Below are 16,472 nucleotides of genomic sequence, written 5' to 3' on the forward strand. Positions count from 1 at the left end.
AGAGTCTGGAGGTGCCACCGGGCTCCAAGTGTCTGTCCCAGGGGAGCCTTCAGGATGTCCCCCATACCCAGCACCCAGCTCCCACCTGTGCAGGCAGGACCCCAGCCCAGGTGTGCTGGGCTATGGCACCTCACCTGGCTCTGGTGACACGCTGGCAGCTGGCAGGTGAGTGGCTTCACCTTCTCTTGCTGGCTCACGAGCAGAAAATGAGGGTGACGCCGGCTGGATGGGGCTTTTATAGCTCTGATAAAAATAGCGCTGGCTGGCCGGTGATCGGGGGGCCGGAGAGATGTGACTGAGCAGAGACAGGCGAGAGGGCTGGGCTGGCGGCAGGGAGCCTTCTCCCCAGCACACCTGTCACAGCTCTGTGTTTGCTCAGAGCAAATATTGACCCAGGGAAGGCAGGCTGGGCAAGGGAGGCGATTAGCCCACCTAGATTAGAGGCAGAGCAGGTCTCTATGCAAACTCTCCAGGGCTGCCTTTGTTAATGGGAGCCTGATGAGCTGATAGGAGCCAGGAGCCTGGGTGCTAGGGCGGGCAGTGGGGAGGAGGAGGAGGAGGTGGGGGGGGAGAGGAGGAGACATTCATTAACCTGCACTGGAACAACACCAGCTGTCACTTTTCCACCCACCTGCCTGGCTCACTTTGCAGCTGGAGGTGAGGGGAGAGTGATGGCCCAGGGGAGGCAGGTGTGGGGGTACCCACCTGGGCAGCCCTAAGGTGGGGGCTGCTTGCTTGCAACACTTTGTGCTTCTGAAAGATGAGGGAACTGTAAGATCCCAGGGCTGGAAAACAAAGCTACTGCCTATCCTGAGCAGCCTGACACCGAGTGCCAGTGATAGCAAGGACCCCCTTGCCCCCACACAATTCCTCCACTTGTGCTGAAGACCCCATGGGCACACCAAAGTAATGCACACTTGACAGGAGTGCACAGACATCTGAGCCAGGTAGCAAAGCAGAGCTCCACAAAAGCACCTCTGCTCGCTCTCTTTGGGACCATTTCCAGCTCAGCTTCCTGGGCCAGGAGTCAGCTCTCCCAAGGCAGCTGCAAGAATAGGATGCGTTTCACTTCATGTGCACATGCCCTTTGTGGGGTCACTGCATCCCGGGGTCACTGCATCCCAGATTCACACCACCCTCCTGCATCCCAGCTCTGTCACTTTCCAGTGGGATAACTGGTGCAGACAGTCCTGTCCCAGCTCTGGCAGCAGAGTGCAGAGCCCATGGGGGCCAGAAGAAGTTATTACATACTCCTGTAGCACCCAGCCACACTAATCAGCCCTGACAGTCCTCAGCTGATTGTAGCTCGAGCCAGCAGGAGCTGGGCTAACTCTCTGGGTTACTCTGGCACCCACAGTTCCCTGGATAACAGAGCATGAAGTGCAGCTGTGGTGGCAGGAGAAGCTCCTTTGTGCAAGTGCACTGGTGTGTTTGTTTGTGTAGATGGGTGCATTTGCAGGTGGGGAAGAGGGAAACGCTGTTTTAACCCCACAGTGGACACCTGCAGATATCCTAGTCGTGGGTATGTGTTAGAAACTGCCACTGTTATCCTATTCAGAGCTGGAGCGTGCTTGCAGTGGATTCCCAAATGTAAGTGGATGGTTGCAGATACTTGTCAGCCATTGCCACTCAACTATTCTTCCTCAGAGACTTGTCCCTCTCAGAGCCAGGATTTTGAAAGGTAGGCTCCATCCATCCTACCTGCTGCTGTCTCTGCAACAGAGCCTGGGACAGGGATGAGCTGGAATGATGGCAAACTGCTGGCCTCAGTCATCCTGATCCTCTTCTCCAGCAGTTTTGCCAACAAAGGAAATACAGAATCACTGGTGCCCTGGGTTGGTGGTGCTAAGAGGACATGTGATGTTCGCTCTCCTTTTGGCACTACACAGGCCCTGATGCTTGGGCTTGCCCAATTCTCCCGCTGTATGGGAGCTGTGCTGGGAGGACTCTCACCTCTCCCTGTGAGGCCGCACACTAGCAGAGCGAAGCAGAAGCTCCTGGCGTAGGATGCCTGGCTGCTTCCCCCCTTCCTGGAGAAGCCAGAAAGCCCCCAGACACCACACCATTGCTTCTGTAGCTGTAGTAGACATCTCCAAGACAGCACTATGTGCTCTGCCAGAAATGCTCCTTCATCCCAGCCTCTCACCTGCAAGGGCAGGGCCCCACCATGCACCAAACAACAGCAAAGAGAAAAGCGGGTCCTTTGAGCTTGCAGAGTGCCCTGCACTGGACAGCCATCCTGGAGAACATCTTCCACTTGTCCTGGCCACAGCATCTCCAGGACAGCATCTACCAGAGAGTGCCCTTCCCCAGCAGGCAGGCAGCACTGGGACCAAGCCCCTGCACATGCCCTTGAGAGGGCTGACCCCAGCAGAGGCAGCCTCAGCCTCCTCTCGCAGCAGCCAAGGAGTTGCACTGCCTCACATCAGAGCACCTCTCCTGTTCCTCAGGAGCCACTGCTGTGCCCTGGCCTGACCTGAGCATGGACTGAAAAATTCCAAAGCAACGTAGCTGAGCCAGCAAAGCCTGGTATCTCAGACCTGGGAGGCCAGGGGTGAAAAGTCTCTGCCCATCTCTGCCAAGGGTTTTGCGAGGTTCACCTTCACGTTTTTGCTCTCCAGACTTTGCCCTGCCTGTGCAGACACTGCAGGCTAGTCAGGGCAGGACCTTTCTATGTTCCTACCTAATACTTAATATTGGGGGGAAAGAAGGGGCTGATTCCGGCCAGGGACTGTGCACACCAGCAACAGAGAACCCAGGGGCTCTCCCCTAACACTGTCACCTTCCCATATGGACACAGCCACACCAATGGGTCTCTGCAGAGGATTCAGGTTCCCCAGCTGCAGTGGGACAGCAGAGCCTTCCAGACACCCCGGCAGGGAAGATCGAGAGCAGCTTTGTTCCCTTCCCTTTATCTCCCAGACAATGGCACGATTCAGCAGGTGTTAAATGTTTTAATGGGATTCAGGATAGCTTCTGTTGCTCACCTGCCCCAAGGCCATTTCACCCCTCCCTAGGAGCTGGACTAACAGACAAGAAGAGAAGGCCTCTTGTGTGTTGCATTAACTGCCTGATGACTGAGCAGTCGTGATAAGCAGCACGAGAAGCCCCATTCGCTTGCCAAGATCACACTCAGTCATCCTCATGCTTCCCATATACCTGTCCTGGCCAGCCTGGCCACCAAGCCCAGCCCAATGGGCGCACCACTTCACCACCCGAACACCAGTGGGAGCGAGCAGGACCTGTATCTACAATATCTTCATCAGAGAGATGTGCATTAGAAACGTGGCTGGTGTTGGGTCAGGGGCCAGATCCAGCCCTGGAAGCCAATACAAAAAGCTCTTCAAACTTCTTCTTGTCTGAGCTCCAAACATGGTTAGCAGTGACAGGGCTTCTCCCCTCTTCTGGGAGCAGCCCTGTGGGTCTGGCTCTGCTATAGACCCATGGTTCGCTGCCTTCACCCTTGGCAGCAGGTAGCAACAAAGCCTCTTGCTAAAGAAGAAGTCTTCCATTTCAGTACTGCCCATCTCTGCCCACCCTTCATCCTTGCCCCCAAGATCCGAGTGCGGGGAGGAGCAGCAGGGGAGCACTGAACCCCCTGCGGGCACATTGCTGTAGTCTCCCCGCTCTGCTCTGCTAGGGGTGCTGCTGCCTCCCACTCCCTTTGCCAAAGGGACAGCAGCGTGGCTTGGTCACACATCCAAGTGTTCTCCAAAACCAGGGCCTGAGTCTAATTTCCCGTTTGAGAAGAGGGAGCAGGAATTTCCCCAACATCGTAAAAGGGCTGTCCCTGGTGTATTTTTGACTTAGGACGAGGATAAAAGAAGAAAAGTGTGTGACAGCTCCTCATGGCTTTTCTCAGTGCACGCTGAGTGGTTCTGGTTGACAGGCACCAGAGTAGACCTGGAACTGGGGTGACATCACCATCTCACACCCCTTGCAAAGAGGTGAGGAAAGAAAGATTTCTCTTTCAGATGTGTAAGTAGCTCTCAGACCTCTTGTTCCTGACTCACCCATTGCTGAAGGCACTGTCTCAGGGCTTTCTCCTCCTAGAGAGACATTAATCAGAAAAGTGAATTTACCTCTGATAGTGCTCCAACAGGCAAGCACAATTTGAGTTCCATGTCCTCCAGATCCAGGTTGCGTTCAGCATGGGAGAGTGGGGAGGATAGGAGCTTTAGTGACAAAAATATAATTCCCTGCATATGTGTTTGCACTCAGGCTCTATCCATTTGCTCTTGGGTGTCACACCAGACCAACATACAGCAATTCCCATTTTGACCCATCTGTCCCATAAGGCAGAGGACTTAAAGGTGATGCAGTACAGAGATCATCAAATCATGCAGCAGATCTGAGGATGGACAAACATACTGGCCCTGTCTCTACTGCTCCAGGCTGCCCCATGTTCCTGCAGGCAGCTGGATTAAACTTGCTCTAGAACAATGCAGAGTCTCCTGCTCCTACCTGTGTTACCCATTCAGGAAGGCTGTCACAGGACTACAGAGCATCTGTAGTGAGCAAATCCTAGTAACGAGCCTGGACCAGGCAGAGTCATCCCAACTGGACTGAACAGCCAGGCCCTGTGGCTGCCTTGAGCTGAGGAGGAAGGCAGTGGTACCCCATCACTTGTTCAGCACCAGCAAAAGCCCAGAAAAAGAAAAGCTGCTGTGATGTAGGAGACCTGGCACTTAGAGCATTGGGGAGGGAGGAGAGGGTCTGTACTTCTCATGAAGAGGATCCAGGACATGTGTGAAGGCCCCAGGCACCTAGGCTTTGCTCAGGGGCTGGCAGTACCTTTGCTCTATCTCTGACAACAGGAACAGCTCAGCCCTGGGGCTTAGTAATGGTTAGACACGCAGGGCTCCTGCACAGAGTGGAGCGTTGTCTATTGCTGGCTGAGCTGCAGCACCCCCAGGCACAGCAGGCATCTGCACTTTGCTGAGCAGGGCAAAAGCCCTCTGCAGCTCCTCATGCATGGTTTTCTCTGGAGCTGCAAGGGGAGAAGGTACAGTTCTGGTCTTGTTTGGGCGCTGACACTGGGAACACAGGACAGGAGGATTTGGAGGGGGACACCAGCTGCATCCCCACCAGGGCTGAGTGACCCCTGCATAGCAGAACCCTTAGCATGGCTGCAGAAGATGAGAGATGCTGCAAAGCCAGCCCTGCTGTTTGGCACGGTCAGCCTGCAGGCTCTGCCAGGGTGCAGGCAGCTGCTGCCCAGCACCAGCTCCACGCTGGCACCTGGCACTTCTCACAACTGATACTGCCACCTCCCGGCTGTGACAAACCCGGCACCTGCACAGTGACAGCCTCCTGGCCCCCTGTGCCAGGCCAAGGCATCCCCTTCCCCAGGTGACAGTCAGGCTGTTTGAAGAGGAGAGAGCCTGTCCAGGGTGCTCCCAAACCCAGATGCATGGATTACATATGTTACACAGCAGTTGTCTATGTGCCCAGAGTCGAAGCTGGTTTTATTGGGCTGCTGAGTGTGCTACAGTGTTGCAGCTGCTCTCCGGCTGGGTCACTGCAGGAAGAAGGGGAGGAAGATTCAGTACCTGTGTCCTACTGCTGTCAGCAGGGGCTCAGCACCTCAGTGCTCAGCTGTCAGTCCTTCCTCAGCTACATTTCAAAGCAGATTCCACTCCTCTCCCAGCTGGTACAGGCAGGAGGCAGTGGGAACAGCCACAGAGGTTATCCATGTGTTCCCTGTAGCACAGGGAGGTTCTTCTCTGATGAGGTGACCAGCCACAGAGAGGAGAGACCTCATGGACTCTGCTGTGGAGTTTCCACAGGATTAAAATTGGAGCTTTTGACATAAGACATAATCAGGACATATCCCCTCAGGAGCAGCCAGCATGCTGAGCTCAGATCATGGTGTGGGAGGATCAGAGTTGCTCTGGACATCACAGAGATGCGATGAAAAGTGGAGAGAGTTTATGCGCTCGAAGACCTCAAGCAGCACAGTGCCCAGCAGCTATGCCCTTGAGGGTGGGCATGCTGGGCTGGTGATTCTGAAGAAGAAGAGATTACTTTTGGGGTGGGGAGAGTGCACCTTGTGGCCGCCTCCCCCCAGGTAATCATCCCTTCCCGAGGGATCACAAGGAGCACCCATTGTCTAACTAGACAAGATTCCTGCAGCTCTGGAGATGACATCTCTATACAACAACCCTCTCCCATCCTCCCTCAATCTCATCTCCCTGCACCTCTCCTCAAGCTGTGGCAAATCCTCATGCTTTGCCCTCAGTCCCAAATCTGCCTCCCCACTGGTGGCCATTCCCCCAACCTAACTAGATCCCACACTGCTAGCCTTGGACTATGAAAGCTTTGCCTCCTTTCTGCCATCAGGGGGCTGTGCTGCCTGCTACCTGACCCCTTTTCCCAAGAGACCCTCCTTGTGCTGGGCTCTCCAGCACCTCAGGCCAGCCCCTTACTCACAGGGCCCTGCCCCAGCACTGCATGGTGGTCTGGGGTCCACAGAAAGTCTGTAGTGTTCCCACCTCTGTTCTGTGGCTCAAGACAAGCCAAGAAGGGACAGAGGCTTTGGGAGTAGGTTTTCCCTTTTGCACAGGCAACCTTGGCATTGATAGGCAGTGTTCCAATTAATCCACGTGGCTTAGAAAACAGGCTGTGCTTCAGCCTAACATATTGAGGACAGGTCCTGTCCCCCGCTACAGCACAGATATACTCTGCTACCTTTGGGAAGGGCTGGGCGGTAGAGCAATGACCCTGGGCCGGGCTGTCAGCACCACCTCCCCACGGCTGGCTTCAATCAGGATATTCTGCAGTGTGTTTTCCAGCACCAACTCTGCCAGGTTCCCAAAGGCTGGATGCCTGGAGGGGCAAAAGTACAGGCAGAGGACATCTATCAGAACACAGATAAGGCAGACTGCTTGCTGTTACTCTTCCTGTGACACATCAGGCACAGCAGTGGAGCACACATTGTTTCCTACACACCAAGGCCAATGAACCAAAGTCTCGAGCAATGGGGTGCTGACCCTTCTCCCAGAACTGTCACCAGCTGGCATCAGGCCCTGGCCTTGGACAGAGCTGTGTGACTCTGGTGTTACTGGTTTCTCTCCAAGCTGTGCTGTGGTTAGCGTTTGTGCATACACTTGTGGCCTGTAGCAGTGTACAACGGAGTAGCCACAGCAAGTGCAAGGTGATGAAATACTGCAGTGAAAATAAGAGGTAAGATAAGGTAAGCATACGTGCACTCTAATGTCTAATATGGCCGTGAATGCTCAAGCATAAGGCAAATTTCACTCACTATCAGCATGCTGGCATTGCCCATGGCTCAACCCTAACACACACCAAACCTGAACTGTTCACAAACTGTGCTTTGGAGAGGGTGGCTAGGTGGCATCAATTTCCACCCACAGCACACAGAACGCCCCAGCAGAAATGCCACAGAAATGAGTTTCTGGCCAGGCAGTGTGCTATCATGGCTCTCCTGCTTGTGCAGCCCTTGCCTTTTATGTGTGAGCTCTTCCTTACCTGCTCATCATCTCCTTCTGCTCCCTCAACTGCTTGTGGTGAAAGATGTCCCAAGACTCCAGCAAATCGTTGCTGGGAGAGGTTTCCTGACTCATTTCTTTCCCCTCTCCACCCTCATCAGGGTAAAGATCTGGCGAAGCAGAGGCCATGGAGAGGACCATGGGGCACTGTCTCCTGTCCTGGAGCTCTGCTGATTCTACACACCGGAACTGGGAGAAATATGGAATGGGCTCATCCAGACTTCTTCTCACTGCATCGTGGAACTGTGTGTTCTCCAAGACGCCTCTGGGAGGAGGAAAATAAGGGATGAATCCCAGCAAATAAGATATCAGTTTGACCCCAGAGGATCTCTACAAGACAGTACAAATCAGAGGAAAACCCTGACTGATGTCAGTGTTTAGTCTGTCCCTTCTTGATTTCTAAGCCTAAGGGAAGCAGCAAGATGGCTTGAGCTAAGGAAACTACCTTTGGCTCCCCAGCACTGCTTCTTTTCATCTCTGAAGCTGACAAATTAAACAGGTGAATCCCAACGTGGCATGTTCCCAATATGATGCCAGGCAGAGTGCCCTGGTCCCTGGGCAGTGACACCATTCACTAGCTGGGGAGCAAGATCCTGCCTTTGATTGTCACACTGTGACTCCTGAGCTCGTAGTCCCCAGGGCAGCCTTCAGCAGGCTGGATCCCACATTCTGGTGCAGCAGGAGTGTACAGATTCCTCTGGGATGAGCAGAGGGCTGGCCATGCTGCACACACTCCCCTGGAGAACAGGGGCTCCAAACTGGGTGAGAGCGAAGGGACACACACCTCATGACACCTGTGAGTATGTCAGTCACTATTTGCAACTCCTGTTTGGAAGCAGCAGCCAGGGACAGCCATTCGGGGTCCATGTCCATCCTGTCTCTGTCCCAACTCACATCCACAAACTTTCTCTCCAAGGGCTGGTCACTGAAAGGGCTGGGAAAAAAATTGTCCCATCAGAGGCAGCACTACTGAACGGAACTACCAAAGACCTGCATCCCCCTGGCTGAGCAGCAGAACTACAGGGAAGCAGGAACAGTGCAGGGAACCAGAGGAGGAGTAGGAGCTGCTGTATTTGTGACAGCAGCAGGGACACTGTAAGAGAGGAGCACTGACCTCTGACAGTATCCCCCTTTTGAGGAAGGGAGAGAAACAGGCCATGCCAGCTAATGCTGGGTAAAGCAAAGCACTTCTTGCCTAAGACTGAGACACTGGTGAGGAGCAGAGCAAAGCTCCAAGTTCAGTGCATATCACAGTGTGGGCAGTCCTGGCTCAGATGAAGATGCCAATCCAAAAAGCTGGATCTCTTACCGGGACAAGAAATATTTGGGGAACTCTGAGGTGAAGTTGCTGAAGAAATCCTCAACAGAGTAAGACCTGGCGGTCACACCAAGGTGTAAGAGAATGGGCTTGGGAGGCTCTGGTTTGACCCACACCCTGCTGGCTTCTTTGCCCAACAGCAGCCTCCTCTGAAGGTGTCCAGCTGGCAGATTGGGCATAGGGTGGTTTGTAATAGGGGGTAATGTCTGTTGGAGAGAAAGAAATGACAGGTACTTAGTCGCTCCTTTGGCTGGTGTAGGTGTGAGCACAGGCATGAGAGCTGGAATGTGTAGCAGCCAGAGCCACCAGATCCTGGACTGGAGACAGTGTCAAAATGATCTGGGCACTGCAGTGCTGCTATCAGGCATGAGCGTCCATGCTGGAAATTGGGTCTGCTTCCTCCCCACTAACTCATGTGCCAGCCCTGACTGTCAGCAGGGTTTCAGGGTCTCCCCAGGAGAGTATTTGCTAGGACCTTGTCTCACAACTTGCCACCACTGCTGGAAAAGTTGTCTTTTCCAGCAGTGCACATGTCCAAACTTGAGGGGGAACAGAGATTAACCTAGCAAATTGAGCTTTAAAGCTTATTGCATGCTTAAATCAAGGCAGTTCCTGCCTGCAGCTTCTGCCAAGGCACAGAGCACAGATGTTCTAGCAGCAAGGGCAAAGTCTGCACCACATCACGCCAGGGTCCTGCCACTTTCCATTGTGGCACATGTTCCGTTGAGGTCCCAGCATGAAACCCGTCCAGGTACCGACTACCTTGCCCAGATGCATCTTTTCTGCTTATTTGAAACCTTTCCCCCTTTTCCCAGTCACGGGTGTATATTTGGTTCCAATTTTGCTTCCCATTCACCTCAGCTGGAAAGTTACTGCCCATGGGACACAGCCAGACAGCCTGATTCTTCTGGCTCCTCCAAACAGTCTGTATCCCCAAGCCTTGAAGCTACAAATCCTGCTGTGGTCCCTGTCCAGGCTCCCACGCTGTGATATCCAGCATCTGCCTCTTTTCTAAAGCAGTCAGTTTGATTCTACTGTGGGTGAGACAGGCTTGACTTACCTTGTATTTCCTGATCACAGCTGAGGATCCCAGGAGATTTTCTGTCTCAGCAGAAACTGATGACCTCTAAAAAAACAAAAAGAAGAGAAAGAAGTCTAAAAAAGTCTAAAAACAAGGAAGAGAAATCAGACTGTAGGAAAGTATAGAGCAGGACAAGACTCCAGGATTTTGTTTTACTTTGCCTTAGCTGAGAGTCCATGATCTCATCCTCCCATTCTTCACTTGAGCCACATTCTTAATATTAATTACACATTTCTCCCCAGTGTTTATTCACAGTTAAAAAGACAACCATCTGTTTCCAGAGCCAGTGTTTTTTTTTGTTCATAAGGCTTCTCAAGCACTTCCAAATTTCAGATGATTGTTAGCTAATTCACGGTTTGTAAGGTGATCAGAAAAGTAATTTTAATTCCATGTTTCCCACCTGCTATTCCCTTTCTCAGCACTGAAGACAGTACAAGAGGATCCTTGGCTAGAAACCAAGATCACATTTTCCACTATCCATAGACCAGCTATGAGACCTTGAGAAGATCAGAGCCTCATGTCCTCTTATCACTTGCCTACATTTTCTTAAAGAACATATTTTGTTGACACCCTACTGCTCTTTCTGAGTTAAGCTGGTGTAAAGTTCTGGCAGCACTTACCACGGCGGGTGACTTTGGCTTTTTCTTAGTCCCAAGGTCCTTCTCTGTGATGGTGAATTCCACAGCCTGACGTTCCTTCTCCCTTTCCCACTCCTGCAGTTCCCTCTCATACTGCACCAGGGACTCCTGGATGTGTATCTATGAAGCAAACCATGACTGGAGGGAGCAGGGCTAGAAAGGAGCTGTAAATAACACAGCCTCTGGCTCAGGTCCATGCCTGTCACCTATTCCTCCCTTCCAGGAGGTCCCAGCCAGGGTCCACTCCCTCTCCACAACTTCCAGGGGCAGGAATGGGAGAGAACAGTGCTAGTATATGACTTATAGAGAGAAGACACAACCTCCTGCCAAAGAACACCTGGAAAGTGTCCAAAGGGACATTTTCTGCAAGTCTGTGCCCTGACTAGTATTAAAGAAGCAAGACTTGCTTTTTACAGCTACTTAAGTCTCTGACATCCACTGAAAGCCTCTCCCATTCAAATAATAACTTCTGGCAGCTGGGTTCAACTCACAAAGCCATGTGTTGCACAGTTACACCTTGTCCAGTGAGCCACACAGACAGACACTTAAAGCACCAGGAGAGGTGAAGCTCAGTGTCTTCAGGAATGAGAAGTGTTGGCCACCATAATGGAGCAGAGAAGGATTCCTTCAGCTGGAAGCGGCAGGTACCTGACCGCTGTGGCCAGCCATCTGGAAACTGCAGGACATGCCCAGGTGGTGGCAATACACAGGTACCTCTTGGGTCTCACCTCACACACCACATCTATGCTGTAGGAAGAAGCACTCCCTGAAGGTTGCAGGGTGACAAAGCAGGGGATGGTCTCTCCAGGCTGCACAATCCCTGACTCTGGAGTAATCTGCAACACCTGGGAAAGAAAAAGCCACAGAGGAGCTGTTTCACTATCCTGGGACCTTACTATGTGCCTTCTCTTTGCAGGAAACACAGGATTGCAGGAATTCCTTCCCTTTCTCAGAGGTATGTGGCATGAGAGAGATACAGCTGATATATTCAAAGAATAACCACTGACTTTGCTGGCAGGCAGTATCCTGAGGTTCATTATTGCATCCTGTAGTTCCAGGTTCATGTATCCTCACCGAAGTCTTCAGATTCCCCTTCTGAATTCCTGTTTTTCCTACCCCCCATCCTAACCCTTGCTTTCACTTTTCTCTGCCCTTTCCTTTCATCAGCTACTAAAAAAGGCAAGTCCCTAGGATTGTTTCTGATTGTTTGGTTACAAATGTAGTGGAAAGTTCTTCTGCAGCACAACAGAGATGGACAAGAAGACTGTAAAGAGAAGGAAAGACTCACCCTCTTGTCTTTACAGGTGCTTATCTGCCAGGCAAACACCACAGCCTTACTCTCCAAGATACTGTTGAGAAAGACAAGTCGACTGGCTTTGCTGCAGTCTGGGATATTTCCAAGGCAAATCCTCTGGTGTGACAAGGTAACTGCCTGCCAGAAACAAGGTGAAACCAGGAGGAACAGCAGTGAAGAATGATGGGATGTGGCCATAGGAGAAAGACAGCCCCCCGGGTTATCCAGCAATTCACAGATAATATTAGCCAGTTACCTTTACCATAACAACTTGAGGGAGTGTTATATTTCTCTAATTTTTGCTTCAGCTACAATGAGTCTTTGCAGGAAGAAGACAGCCCTGCTGCAGTGGAATTGAGTGAGAAATGACTAGGACGTAATGCTGGTGCTGGAGCAGGAGAAGATCTCAGGAGCACAGAGCACCAGTAGCATCAAGATTCTCTCTGCAGCACTTGCAGTCCAGGCCTTTTCCCATTTCAGGTGGCAAACACGTGAGGTGTAGTCTTGTGCAAAATCCTCGTTAGCCTAAATACAAGTTTTGGGAAAGTGCACCTTGGTACGCTACCAATCTATCCCATTCTCCAGGCACAGCACAAACTCTAATGAATTACACTGGTCATTACAGAAGCTAATGACTCCTAGTTACAAGCAACAGAGCCTTGTGGAATGGCAAGTTGGTTGGCAGTCTGAGACAGATTTTTAATCACCTTCTCTTTGCTTCAGCCAGGAATGCAATTGCCCAGCTGGAAGATAAAGAGCACATGTAGCTGTGGCTGAGCTCCAAAGTACAGATGCTAATATCACACAGGATTAATCCCTTACCTGGTTGGAGTATGCCTCTGCTGATGCTGCTTAATGCTGACTCTCTATACTGGGATCTGTGGCCAAGTTTAACAACAGACTGTCCAGGCTGGCAGTCCAGCTCTAGTCAGGCCAAACCAGCTCCTGCTGTGCCAATGACGGGTCAAACAAGTGCAATGCTTGGGATGTGCCTCAATTAGTAACCATTCTGCAGTCTGAGGCCAGGTTATGCGTCTTCTGAGTTTGGCTGTGAAAAGGAGGCAGCCAAGCCCTCACAGGGTATGTCAGGAGAATTTTTCTGAATGAATTACCAAAGAGAAGGTATTTTAGCTGCAAATAAAGTTATCTGGGATAGAGGGCACCTTTTAATAGAAAAATCAGAAAATGAACAAACCCTAAAACATTTTTGTTTCTAATGGCAGTGGAAACAGCACACTGGAAGAAAGGCATCTTTCAGAACAACTGCTTTTATGAGTTGGGCTCCAGATGATCTGCTGGAAGGGACATATTTTGCTCTGCCTCGTAACAATAAACTTCCCTGCAACACCAGCTACTGCCAGATGGGGCCACTTCTATATTTTAGTCTCTCTTATACGTTTTTGGGCTAATCATATTGTTCATATCAGCATACCTGGACTTACCTGCCCAGGCACAGTTAGCTTGGTAGAGCTTGGAAAGTCTGAAGGAGACAAAGCTTTGCTGGATGTGGCAGTATCTGCTACGGTATGTGGATCGTAGCCTACTCCCTGGAAGGTGATCACGTCTGATTCACCCCCAAGGATGTGGATGGGAACATCAACCTGCCTTGGACAAGATAATAGTATTAAGTCCAGACTTATATTTGGGAAATACACTACATGCATGAGTGATGAGAAATCATCTCTTTTGCTTTTCCAGGCCTTAACTTTCCCTGCTAATCCAGGAAAGTTGGTTAAGGAGTCAATGAGCCAGTTACTGCATGAGCAGGGACTCCCTCTTGGAACAAAAGCTGAAGTTTTACAATTCAGTTTATCTATCTGTGCGCCTACCATAGAGTGGGGCAATAAGCAGTGCTCCAGCTCTGGCCCTGCCTGCTGCAGACTAGGACAGAGGTCTTTGGAATGGCTGTTTCCAGGGGGCTACAGCAGAGTACAAATCAGTGTTGTTGGTGGGAGTTATTGGAGACCAACAATGATCCAAAAAATCTGTTTATATCCCTGGTCATTGATTCTTGAGAAATACATATTGGGATTACTCTGGTTGTGGGAAAAAAAAAGTGTTCTTTTGGAAGAACAAATTTATGAGATAATTTATCTGCTGCATTTCCTGGCCAGACCAGCCACTCATTTGCTCTCGAGACTTTGCTTCTTGGAGGAACAGAGCTCAATTCAGCTGTAGCATGACATGGATCAACCATCAATAAGAGATCTAAAGAATTTTAGGCACACAACAACAGAAAAAAAGCCCTGTTTCTGGCAGTTATGAGGAGAGGGTCCTACCGAGTACATTCTGGCTTCCAGCGGTGAGAAGATCCACTCAACGTGGCCTGTGGTGCCAGGGAGGATTTCTCCTCTAGGAGTTAGACAGACAAACACAGGATGCTGAAAATTCTCCTCCTGGATCCTCACAATGTTGTCCAGCTGAACTTCAAACATCACAGGCATGGAGCCGCCATTGTAGAGTTCATAAATCTGAAGTGAGTCAGAGAGAGCAGCGCTTATTACACCATGCACAAGTTAAACTAGTTAACACTTCCCCAGAGGAGTCTGATAAGCATTAATAATTAATTAGGCAGCTTGTCTCCTAAGAACGAGGAGACCTCATAGTGTCAGGATTTAACACTGAGGCTTGGTAGGAGACTGTGCTGAGGGTTTATCACCACATATGTACATTGATAACTAGAGGGCCTCTCTAAGTGGTGCCCTGCAAATTCAGTCTGGGAGAAAATTAATACAAATTAGCTAAAGGGATCACTCTAAAGCAGATTACTTCAAATGCAAAACCACTTGTATTAAAGTGATCTTAAATTAATTCAACTTTTTCATTTCCCAAGTAAATTAGGCAGAATAGAATCAAAGCCACCATTTTTGCTGAATAAGTGTTTAAGGAAGTTTAATTAATTTACTAAAACACTAATTAGGATTTATGTTCAGAGTGCCTGGAGCAGCCACACAAGTCTTCACTGGGATCCCATGCAAGAGAATAGCGGAACAGCCCAACACACCACATAAGCATTCTGGCTAGAGTAAATGCCAAATCTTGTCAAACTGGAGCTGGTGAGAGGTACTGTCCCTGCTGCCATCCCAGCAGCCATTTCCAGGCTCTGCCTCGTACTTCTGCTGTGATGTTTTCCTGCAGAGGCCATTCTGTTTCCTGGGAAATGCCTCAAATGCTGCCTGTCCTTGGGACATGGTACCACTAGCTCCTTCCGTCCACTGCTGCTGAGTTTGGCCCCAAGATACTCACCTGTGTCAGGGGGTGGGAGGTCCCAATGGCAATGGGTTCGAAGAGGTGTTTAGTGGATGCAAAATGAATGTACCGCTGGTACCGTTCCACTGTCACACCGCTGAAGTTCAGCTACAGTAGAAAGAAACGCAGTCACTTTCTCACATGGCCTTGGCCACATCACTAACAACTACACAAGGACTCTTAAACACTTCGCAAGCTGAGGACAACACAGTTACAGATTTAAGTTGGTAACACCAGGACAGTGTGTCCTAAGCAAAAAGCAAGGAGATGGAGGGCCTATCCACCTGTTAGCTCTCCTCCGAAATGTTTGCATCTTGGTCCAGAGAGAAGGTACTCTTCTCCCTGCTATGTCAGGCACCAGCTTCAGTGCTTCTCTTTGCAAGCATATGGTAGAAATTCTCCATGAATGAAAGTATCCGCACTGTACATAGGAGAGTGTGCAGCTGTGACAGCCAAATCCTTTGGAAAGACAGGATTTCAGGCGAGTAATGGCCTCATCTTGGAAAGGACGATCTGGATGTTCTAATTCTGGAGGACATCCTGCTCCAAGAATGTGTCTAACAGGGCAAAAGCTGCAAGAGGATCCCAGCTGAATTTTAAGCGATCAAGTGATGACCAATAGCATCCTGTGAGCAAAGCAGCCACCAGCCACTTCAAGCAAAGTGGAGAGATTTATAGAGCTAGTTCATGGAAGGTAGGGACACAGGATTCTGCATTTTGAGAAAACTGCATTCAAGCTAGAGATGAGTCATGATGCACGATTTCCTGCAGGATCACCCCAAAGCACCCCTGAACTGTCTACCTAGAGACAGAGGCTGTAAACCAGTCACAGAGTTTGTAATGTCTCTATATGGGCCAAAGGGAGATAAAGTGCTCCAATTCACAATTAGCTAAGCCCAAAGCATGCCTGTCTTTCAAGTGCATATGCAGAAGGTGTTTGAAGGTAAGAGTTTGCTTGCAACGGCAGGTGGATGCCTTGGACAAACACCAGCAGGAGACACTGTATTAGCTGCTTCAACAAGAGCAGAGAATGCTGATTCCTCCAAAATAACCAGTTCCAGTTCAGCTCCATAGGAAAGGGAAGACAGAGAGAAGACTAGAAATACAATGCTAACAAAGTCCCACATGGGATCTTTTCAAAGCATTACATGAACATTCAGCCTCCTGAGGGACTCAGCAAGCCAGATGTGATGCAAAATCGGAGAAGGACATAAGCTGACACTTTCAAACTGCAAGAGAAAAAGGGACAGAAACCTCCCTGAGCCTTGGGAGTGAAACACTCATTTATATTATTTGAGTCAAAAAGCCAGCTTGAATTCCACCAGACCACTACTGCCAAGGAAAAACTGGCATCAGTTTCCACAGAGGCAGGGTGTGACAA

General features: G+C 50.4%; 1 protein-coding gene across 3 annotated transcripts in view; it reads right to left on the reverse strand.

Moving 5' to 3' along the window:
- Nucleotides 1-5,438: 5,438 nt before the first annotated feature.
- Nucleotides 5,439-16,472, reverse strand: part of CFAP65 (cilia and flagella associated protein 65) — a 30,650-nt gene continuing 19,616 nt past the window's right edge. For 2 of the 3 annotated variants that reach the window (XM_065070735.1, XM_021290639.2), the window contains exons 22-33: nt 15,089-15,199; nt 14,122-14,313; nt 13,285-13,443; nt 11,837-11,980; nt 11,277-11,393; nt 10,531-10,668; nt 9,890-9,955; nt 8,821-9,035; nt 8,296-8,445; nt 7,492-7,776; nt 6,691-6,828; nt 5,439-6,008 (exon numbers count right to left, since the gene is read on the reverse strand). In XM_065070735.1, the coding sequence (XP_064926807.1) occupies nt 5,972-6,008; nt 6,691-6,828; nt 7,492-7,776; nt 8,296-8,445; nt 8,821-9,035; nt 9,890-9,955; nt 10,531-10,668; nt 11,277-11,393; nt 11,837-11,980; nt 13,285-13,443; nt 14,122-14,313; nt 15,089-15,199 (1,752 nt within the window). In that variant the 3' untranslated portion in view covers nt 5,439-5,971. The remainder of the gene's footprint in view (nt 6,009-6,690; nt 6,829-7,491; nt 7,777-8,295; nt 8,446-8,820; nt 9,036-9,889; nt 9,956-10,530; nt 10,669-11,276; nt 11,394-11,836; nt 11,981-13,284; nt 13,444-14,121; nt 14,314-15,088; nt 15,200-16,472) is intronic. The other variant, XM_065070736.1, reaches the window with a different exon arrangement.

Source organism: Columba livia, chromosome 7 (genome assembly GCF_036013475.1).
Source record: "Columba livia isolate bColLiv1 breed racing homer chromosome 7, bColLiv1.pat.W.v2, whole genome shotgun sequence".
NCBI classification, from domain to species: Eukaryota; Metazoa; Chordata; class Aves; order Columbiformes; family Columbidae; genus Columba; species Columba livia.